The sequence below is a fragment of the Carlito syrichta genome, unplaced genomic scaffold (genome assembly GCF_000164805.1).
Source record: "Carlito syrichta isolate Samal-C Ts95f unplaced genomic scaffold, Tarsius_syrichta-2.0.1 Scaffold123311, whole genome shotgun sequence".
Taxonomy (NCBI): Eukaryota; Metazoa; Chordata; class Mammalia; order Primates; family Tarsiidae; genus Carlito; species Carlito syrichta.
This window is the reverse complement of record NW_007067407.1, coordinates 46103-54521: the sequence shown is the minus strand read 5'-3', so window position 1 is coordinate 54521 and position 8419 is coordinate 46103. Positions and strand designations below refer to the sequence as shown.

At 53.4% G+C, this 8419-nt stretch overlaps 3 protein-coding genes across 6 annotated transcripts in view; 1 reads left to right on the top strand and 2 right to left on the bottom strand.

Moving 5' to 3' along the window:
- LIN37 (lin-37 DREAM MuvB core complex component) overlaps nt 1-1458 on the bottom strand; it is a 6335-nt gene extending 4877 nt beyond the window's left edge. Inside the window, exon 1 of one of the 3 annotated variants that reach the window (XM_008048279.1) lies at nt 1054-1458. In XM_008048279.1, the coding sequence (XP_008046470.1) occupies nt 1054-1087 (34 nt within the window). In that variant the 5' untranslated portion in view covers nt 1088-1458. The remainder of the gene's footprint in view (nt 1-1053) is intronic. The other 2 variants (XM_021707639.1, XM_021707640.1) reach the window with 2 other exon arrangements.
- A 1333-nt stretch (nt 1459-2791) lies between these two features.
- PSENEN (presenilin enhancer gamma-secretase subunit) lies at nt 2792-4784 on the bottom strand. Of its 2 annotated transcripts, none has more exons than XM_021707642.1 (4): nt 4659-4784; nt 4373-4528; nt 3259-3363; nt 2792-3065 (listed from the first exon to the last, which is right to left on the bottom strand). In XM_021707642.1, the coding sequence occupies exons 2-4, from the start codon at nt 4431-4433 to the stop codon at nt 2926-2928; spliced, it is 306 nt and encodes a 101-aa protein (XP_021563317.1). In that variant the 5' UTR covers nt 4434-4528; nt 4659-4784; the 3' UTR covers nt 2792-2925. The 2 variants fall into 2 exon arrangements, with proteins under 2 accessions (XP_021563317.1, XP_008046469.1); XM_008048278.1 differs by having other exon boundaries at nt 4373-4490; nt 4659-4754.
- Nucleotides 4785-5658: 874 nt separating this feature from the next.
- The window catches only part of IGFLR1 (IGF like family receptor 1), a 5068-nt gene continuing 2307 nt past the window's right edge, over nt 5659-8419 (top strand). Inside the window, exons 1-4 of the mRNA XM_008048277.2 lie at nt 5659-5707; nt 5789-5841; nt 5916-6013; nt 8203-8394. Coding sequence (XP_008046468.1) covers nt 5944-6013; nt 8203-8394 — 262 coding nt within the window. The 5' untranslated portion in view covers nt 5659-5707; nt 5789-5841; nt 5916-5943. The remainder of the gene's footprint in view (nt 5708-5788; nt 5842-5915; nt 6014-8202; nt 8395-8419) is intronic.

Sequence of the window (8419 nt, the reverse complement as noted above, 5' to 3'; positions counted from 1 at the left end):
CCTGCTGGGCTCAGGCGATCCTTTCGCCTCAGTCTTCCAAGTAGCTGGAACTACAGGCACATGCCACCATGCCTGGCTAACTTTTTATTTATTGTAGAGATGAGGTCTTGCCAAGTTGCCCAGGCTGGTCTTGAACCGGTGGGCTCAGGCAATCCTCTCACCTCGGCCTCCCAAAGTGCCAGGATTATAATTAATCCACTTCTTGGTAAATCCTCCTTTGGCTCTTGATTTCCCTCAGCAAAAGCCAAAGCCCTTACCTGGGCCAACAAGATCTGTCCCCTTCCCTACCACCTCTCTGTCTCCATCTTCTCACACGCTCCACCCTATTCACTCTGCTCCAGCCACACTGGCTTCCCTTCCGTTTCTTGAAAGTGTCTGACAAGGCTTCCACCTCTCGGCCTTTTCAGAGCAATTTCCTTTTCTGATTTGCTGTTCCCTCGCGTATCCTTAAGGCTCTCTCCCTCACCCTGCCTCCCTCTTGATCGCCTTAACTCCTCCCTTTTTGTTTTGTTTTGATGACATGCCATCTTACAGCTGACATCGTTTCACTATTATCTTCTTGTCTGGATTCTGGACTTCTCTCACTGCATGGTAAGGACCATGCCAGGCCTGGGATCTGGTCAGTTTTGTACCAACCCCAAATGATCTCTTTCTGAACTTCAGTTTCCTTATCGGCCACAATTCCTCCTTCCTAGATGTGCTGGAATAGAGTGATTTTTGAGGATTAGGAGTCCCTGTAGTACAGGGTCACAGCACAATGTCTGAAACATGACCACTGCTGGAAATGAGGAGACAGGTGGAGCCAAGGAAAAGGCCTTTTTCAGAGTTACCGGCACAGGATCCCCATGTCTTCCTGCACCACACTGCCCGAGCTACCACCATTCAATCTCAAAGCTACTTCGGGCACAGACAAGGAGGGTATGAAGGCGACAGCAGACGCTCGATGCTTGATACAGCGGTTGTCAGACAGGTTGCAAGAAGTCACGCAGTCTCCTTTTCGCGAAAATCCTGTCTATCCGGATTCCCACGCCCTGTCAACCTCGGGGTCCTTACCTGATTTCTCCACTTTCACCTTCACCGGAAACATGGTTTGAGTCCGAGAACTGGCACGCTGGGTCAGAGGAGTCCCAAAGGGCCTAGGGTCACGAATCGAGGCGGGGGAGGGCGGGGAGAAGTCACAGAGGAGCTCCGCGTCCCACCGGTCCTCCGCCCTGAGCAGTGTCCAGCCGCGACCGCGTCTGCCTCTCTTCTTTCCCTTCTGTGGGCGGGCCTCTTCGGCAGTTGCTTATCCCCGTTAGTTAGTGAAGCCGTCAATCTTGTGTCCTGACCAATTGGCAGCTGCCGCCGCCGGCTCCAACTTTAGGTCCCACCCTCTAGGACTTCGTTTCCGGAAACAAACTAACTACCGTTCGGCTTCCTGGGAGGTGTAGTTCTAGCTCCCGGATTTCAGCCGGAGTAACGACGCCTGCGCCGCGCGGGGCACGATGGCAAAGGCTAGGGCATCGCAAGGCTTTCTGGGACTTGTAGTGCTGAAAGGTTTGGGGCGCACCCCTTTAGCTATTTAAGGGATTTAACTAACTTTGGTAGTCCCTCCAGTTCTAAGAGGAAGACGAGTGCGGAGTTAGGCTGGGTTCCCTCTTACTGAGCACTAGGTGACAGCTACCTGTTAATCTCTTTTCGGGTACAATCTCATTCATTTAGCAAATATTTATGAGTGTGCCAGGCACTCTTCTAGGCACTGGAGACACCTCAAAGGAATAGGAGAGACAAAAATCTCCTTGCCCTACCGGGCGCTGTGGCTCAAGCCTGTAATCCCAGCAATTTGGGAGGCCGAGGAGAGCGAACTGCCTGAGCCCAGGGGTTCGAGAACAGCTGGGGCAACTTGGCGAGACCGCATCTCTACAATAAATCAAAAATTAACCGGGTATGGTAGCACGCACCAAGTTCTGGCTACTTGGAAGGCTGAGGTGGAAGGATTGCCGGAGCCCAGCAGGTCGAGGCTGCGGTTGCCTTGAGGGTGCCACTGCACTCCAGCATGGGTGACAGAGTGAAACTCCTACTTAAAAAAAAAAAAAAAATCCTTGTCCTAATGAAGCTTATCTTTTAGAGGATGGAAGATAAATAGTAAACGAGTAAGGAAAATATTTTAAGTGAAATGTGATAGGAGAAAGAATACAGCCACACAGCCTGAAAGAGACATACGGAGTATCAAGGTAGGGACTGAATTTTAAATAGAATGATCAAGGAAGGATTCTCTGAGAAAACTCTTGAATATTTTTGTTTCTGCAGACAACACTTCCTTCAGAAAACGGGAAAACTTCCATTTATCACATATGCTCTGGCCCAGATAAATCCTAGGAGATAGCATCGTGATTTGTACTTCTGATGAGAATACTGAGATCCAGAACAGGAAAGCCATGTCATTGAGTACCAGTACAGGATAACAGCCTCTAGTAGTGGAAGCATTATCCCTGGCTTGGTTTCTCATGTTACAGGGTTCCATCATCAATAGGGCTCCCACCAAGCATCCCTACTTCCCCCTCTCCCCACCAACAGACCTACCTTCATCTGTGCTCTCGACTCACTGCCTTTGATTTGGCTCTGTCTGTGTAGGCTGAGATATTCTTGAGCAGTAAAGTCCCACTTTCAGAGGATTATGAGTAGTAGGCATGAAAAAATGCATGTAAGGTGTGAAATACTAGGCCGGGCACAAAGTAAGCACTCAATAAATGTTTCTGAGTATGAATAACCATTTTATGCTTCAACCTCCAGAAGATTCCAGAAAGCAATATTGAAGGTTAGGATTCTTTATTGGGGGACATCAGCAGAGAACACAAGAGATGGAAACAAGTCTTAGGGGCTAGAGAGTGAACTCAGAGCAGAGGAGCCCATCCAGGGAGAATAAGCATGTCTGTACAGAAGTTGTCAGGGGGTGCCCAGGGGTATGGTGAAGGAGAGGTAGTCCCCAAGGGCACCCCAGCGGGGCCGGTAGATCTGGAAGATGGTGATCCAGGTGGTGAGCACAATCACCCAGAAAAGGAAGCCCACAGCTGAGCGCCAGACATCTGTAATGGGAAACAGGAGTGAGGAGGGAGGGTTGGCCTCCGGCTTCTCTTGTTGGAAATTCAGTCTGGACTGAACTTCTCTTTGCTCCCAGAGTCTCAGAATTCTAGATCCCCCATCATTCCCTCCCCCCAAGGATCCCTACTTCACCCTTCCCCACCCACTGTCCTCCTTTCATCTGGGCTCTAGACTCACAGCCTTTGATTTGGCTCTGCTCTGTATAGGCTGGAACAAGGAAGGCCTCTCGGAAGAACCAGAAGATGTTGACCAACCAGAGAAAAGGCAGAAAAGCAAACCCACCTAGGAAGAAAAAACCATACTGGATCATAAGGCAATACGGATCTTCCCTAACTCCCATCTGGAAGACCTATTTGGAAGAAACTCTCCAACACCCAAGTTCAAATGGAGATCTCTGCTCTCAGAGACTTAGGCATTTGGCTCCTCTCTAGCATCCAGGAACCTGATTCTTTTTATTTTTTTGAGTTGGAGTCTCACTCTGTCGCCCATCCTGGAGTGTAGTGGCCGCTCCCGGTCACTGCAGCCTCAACCTGCTGGGCTCTGGCGATCCTTCCGCCTCAGCCTTCCAAGTAGCTGGAACTACAGGAGCGCGCTACCACGCCCGGCTGATTTTTGATTTATTGTAGAGATGAGGTCTCGCCAAGTTGCCCAGGCGGGTCTCGAACCTGTGGGCTCAGGCAATCCACTCACCTCAGCCTCCCAAAGGCGGGGGCTTACAGGCTGAGCCACGGAGCCGGGCCGGAACCTGGTTCTTCATCCCCCTTTTCTCAGGATCCAAGAGTCCAATTCCCCAAATCCCCTCCTCTCTTGGGATCCAGAAATTGAGACCCCAACTTCCTCCTACCTCAGAACCCAGGCCCTCCCTACCCTCAGATCCTGGAACTGGAGTCCCCAGTTGCTTCAACTCTTTATTTTTGAGTTGGAGTCTCACTCTGTCGTCCAGGCTGGGGCGTGCAGTGGCACGATCGTGGCCACCGCAACCTCGACCGGCTGGGCTCAGGCGGTCCTTCTGCCTCAGCCTTCCAGGTAGCTGGGACTATAGGCTTGCGCCACATGCTCAGCTAATTTTTTTTGATTGACTGTAGAGATGAGGTCTCGCCACGCTGGCCAGGCTGGTCTCGAACTCTTGGACTCAGGCAATCTTCTCGCCTCCACCTCCCAAAGTGCTGGGATTACAGGCGTGGCGCTTCATCTCTAAGACCCAGGAATCCAGGTCCCTAGGCCCTCTTCCCTCAGGCGCTCTAGTCCAGTTCCCTTTCTTCTCCTGGGACCCTCAGGGATCTGCCCTTACCCAGGTAGTACTTCCGGCACAGGTTCAACTTCTCTTCATTGGACACTCGCTCCAAGTTCATAGTTGCGCTGGGCCGGGTCGTCCCAAGGAGGCGCAGAGCAAGACCCAAGCCTTGACCCTAATTGACATAGGAAAGGATCAGAAACAACCACGCCCCTATTACGACAAATCAGATCAATTTAAAGGTGGGTTGTTGGAAGAAGGCTACCGCCGCCCTCATCAGCAAGTTGGCTGGGTTAAGCAGTTCTTTATGTTTACTGCGATGAGCTAAAGGACCCCAACTCACCAGTGGAGCTTACTTCCTCCGGCCGGGAGGCCTCTGCTGCTTTCAACTACGGACGTTTGCGCGAGATGCCCCAGGTTTCTCTGGAGTTTGTGTTTTTTTTTTTTGGCGAGGCAACGCTGCACGCATGCGCTTTCAGAGAACGCCTGCGGGTGTGTCTGCGGGGCCTCCAATACGCAAGCGCAGTAGGGAAGGTCCGAGCGCGTGCGGAGCGCCAAGAGGCCCCAACGAACTACGTTTCCCAACGCCCTAAGAAGCGGAAGTGACGTAAGGAGCAGACAGAATGGGAGGATTCGGGTAAAAAACGGCTGAATACTTAGCTCCGGTATTCGAGACTGAAAAGGACCCGAGAGAATGGGCGCGGGGAGTGGCCTCTCGGGGGCGAGGGGGCGGGGCACTTGGGTCCTTGGTGGCTGGGCGACTCGGTGCCGTGTTTCCGGGATGCCTGGCCTCCCCGGCCCTCGGCTCACCTCGGTCTTTGCACCTTTTCCAGGGTTAGCTGCTCTTTTTACTTTAAGACCGGGGTCGGCCGGCACGGGGACCGATACTCCGGCTTCACAACGAATCGTCTTTCAGGCTGGTGAGGCCCGGCACGGAACCACGGGAGTTAACGCCCCCCCCCCGCCCCCCCGGCCCTTCCCTTCCTTCCGTCCATCACCACAAGATCCCGCCTCTTCTGGGCTTCTAAGGCCCGCCCTACCTCCCAGCTTTTTTTTCGTTGGACCTCCCCGCAGGTTCCGCCCCCAACCTTCAGGCGCTTTTCCCAGGAACCTTGGCCACGCCCCCGTGGCACCCCAGGGCTACCCGTCATTGCCGGGTTCCCGAATCCCTATCCTGGCTTCTCAGGGACAAGCATCGCTGATGCACTCACGATGCTTAGACTCCTTCTTTGGTGCAGGGTCCCACGTCCAACCGCATATCCCATCCTCTTTGCATGCAGCCCTGCCCTGTAGCTCAGGTACCGCTCCTTTTAAATTCTGTTCAGATTGTAGGGCCGCTCCGTCTATACCGGAATCCACAGAACACGGCCCAAACCGCAGATGGATCACGCTGTGAGTAAGGGAGTAGGCTTGGGGGCAGGGTGCACAGCTTCCAGCAGGCCACTCCCTGATTCCACCCTGCCCCTCCTGCAGGTCATGCGAGCGACGATGTGGAGGTGCAGGAACATTATGGTAACGTCTTCGAGGTGAGGGTTGGCAGAGGCAGGTTGGGTTTCCTGTGGACCAGGAGCTTAGCTGAATCCCTCCGCATCTTCTACAGGAGGTGTTCACAGAACTGCAGGTGAAGTATGGGGAGATTGAAGAGAAGAAGGTGTGCGACAACCTGGGGACCACCTCGTGGGCAATGTCTATGTCAAGGTGCTTTCTGTCCTCCAGCCCCCTTAGGACCCAAGAGGTGGAGGCATTTCAACACCTGATGGTCACCACTGAAACCTCTCAGCTTGAGGTCCATCACTGAATCCAGTCCATCCCCAGAGCTACTAACTAGTCCCCTGAAAATCTGAATTGTTGTGCTGATCCTGACTGATGTTCCCCTCAGTTCCGGTGGGAGGAGGATACAGAGTGGGCAGTGGCTGAACTCAGTAACCACTGGTTCAGTGGGCAGGCTGTGCCATCTGAGCTGTCTCTGTCACTGACTTCTGGGAATCATGCTGTCGGCAGTATGAGATGGGGTGTGGGTGTGCAAGGGTGAATAAGCTCTTGAAGTCCCAGACTTCGAGTGTGTGGTAGGACCTATCAGAGCCAATGACCTCCTCCATCTGTCTACCTCTACCCAGGGAGTGTCTCCATAGTGGTTTCTGAAACTTCATGCACCTACAACCCATTTCCTGGAACCTCCAGCTGCAGCTCTGTGGGTGGAGACCCAGGCGCAGATACCTCAGGATCAGCCTGCCAAGACTCCTCATACCCTAAGGCTCCCAAACCCTGAGATGAGCCTGACCCCAAACCTTAATAACAGTGTCCCAAGACTCATAGACCCTAAGAATCGTCCCGAGCCCCATCTGAGACTAGCATGTAAGTCCCAATCCCCAAAACAGCCTGAACCTCAAATCCAAGATCAACCTGAATTGCCAACCCTGATATTGTCCACTGACTACCTGTCCTGAGACTACCACCTACAACTCTAGTCACTTCAACGATGTAATCTGTTCAACACGGAGACCCATCCCAGAGCAGACAGGCAGGCTCTTTGCACAACTCCGTGTGCCTCCAACCCAGTTTTCTCCATTCCTGTTCCCAGGTCTCCCCCCAGGTCTCATACTGGCCACTGTCCCCGAGAAAGGAAGCAACGGCATTCCCCAAATCACCAACACGGCCACTTCTGAGACTCTGATTCTCTTGCCCTTACCCCCCGACAGGCACAGATGTTCCTGGCCGGGACCCCTACTCCAAGTCCCCTTCATTCTCCAGCCCTTTTCCCCAGGCTTTGGGGCTCATAATGTAATCTGTTCACAAAGACCTTCTACTGCCCCTCACCTAATAACGTTCTGTATTGAGGGTTTAGGCCTTTATTGTTAACTGGCTTCTAGCTGTGGGTTGGCATTTCCTTCCACCCACACCAGGATAATGCTGTAAAGGGGAAGTAAGGCTGGGTTCCGGCCACAACTTCAGCTGACGAACTTCGAATAACAGGTGGGGGAGCGGCCAGCTTGGGACCCAGGACCCTAATGGTACTGGTGGGGTGGGAACGCCTTTGTGCCGGAAACTTCAGCACCGCCATCTGAGGCTCCTTCAAGGGGAAGTGCCTTGTGTGGCAGGTTAGAGGAGTCCTACCCCAGAGATTAGGGTTAGGAGGTGAGGTGAGGTGGCTGGGAGTCAGTCTGCAGCAAGTAAGTGTCCCTGGTGCCTGCTGCCCTGAGGGAGGAGTCGGAAATGCCTAACACTTAAATTGAGTTTGTTATATGCTGGGTGCCATTCTACGTGCTTTATTATTTATTTGTTTATTTTTGAGTCAGAGTCTCACTCTGTCATCTAGACTGGAGTGCCCCTGCAGCCTAGACCCGCTGGGCTCAGGTGATAGCTGAAACCACAGGCATGTGCCACCACGCCTGGCTAGTGTTTTGATTTATTGTAGAGATGAGGTGTCGCCAAGTTGCTCAGGCTGATCTCGAACCCCTGGGCTCAGACTGTCCTCTGCCTCCCAAAGTGCTGGGATTACAGGCGTGATATTTTATGTTTGTAAGAGACAATGTCTTCCAATGTTGCCCAGGCTGGCCTCCATTCTCACCCTCCCTAGTAGCAGGGACCACAGGCTTACACCACTGCGGTTGACAGGGTGCATTACTTCTAAGAACGGTTCTAATTCTCTGCAATAGCCTTATGAGGCAGGTGCTATCATAGTCCCATGACAGGGATGAGAAAGGGAGGGAGGATAGGCGAGGACTTGATGGAGGTGGGATATGGATTCACCTGTCTCTTCGCGCCCTTGAGGCCCTGTGGGCTTCTCTGATAAAGGGCTGGGAGCTGGCTTGAGGAAAAGGGGCCGATTTCCAGCTCCAGTTCCCCTTACGCCCACCGCGTCTTTCTTCTGCCCGAACTCCCGGAAGGTGCAGCAGAGGCGCTGTCGTTGCAAGTCCCCCAGATGGGACCCGGGCGCCGCCTCCTCACAGCCTTGCTGCTCCTGGCCCTGGCGCCACCGCCCGAAGCCTCCCAGTACTGCGGCCGCCTTGAATACTGGAACCCGGACAACAAGTGCTGCAGAAGCTGCCTGCAGCGCTTCGGGCCTCCTCCGTGCCCGGGTGAGACGACGGGGCTGGGTGTGTG

Bases quoted from the DNA above. Each gene is read 5' to 3' on its own strand.
- PSENEN (XM_021707642.1), bottom strand. From the start codon at position 4,433: ATGAACTTGGAGCGAGTGTCCAATGAAGAGAAGTTGAACCTGTGCCGG. The intron at 3,364-4,372 runs GTAAGGGCAGAT...TTTTCTTCCTAG, and splicing joins GTGCCGGAAGTACTACCTGG to GTGGGTTTGCTTTTCTGCCT. The intron at 3,066-3,258 runs GTGAGTCTAGAG...TTCCCATTACAG, and splicing joins GCAGAGCCAAATCAAAGGCT to ATGTCTGGCGCTCAGCTGTG.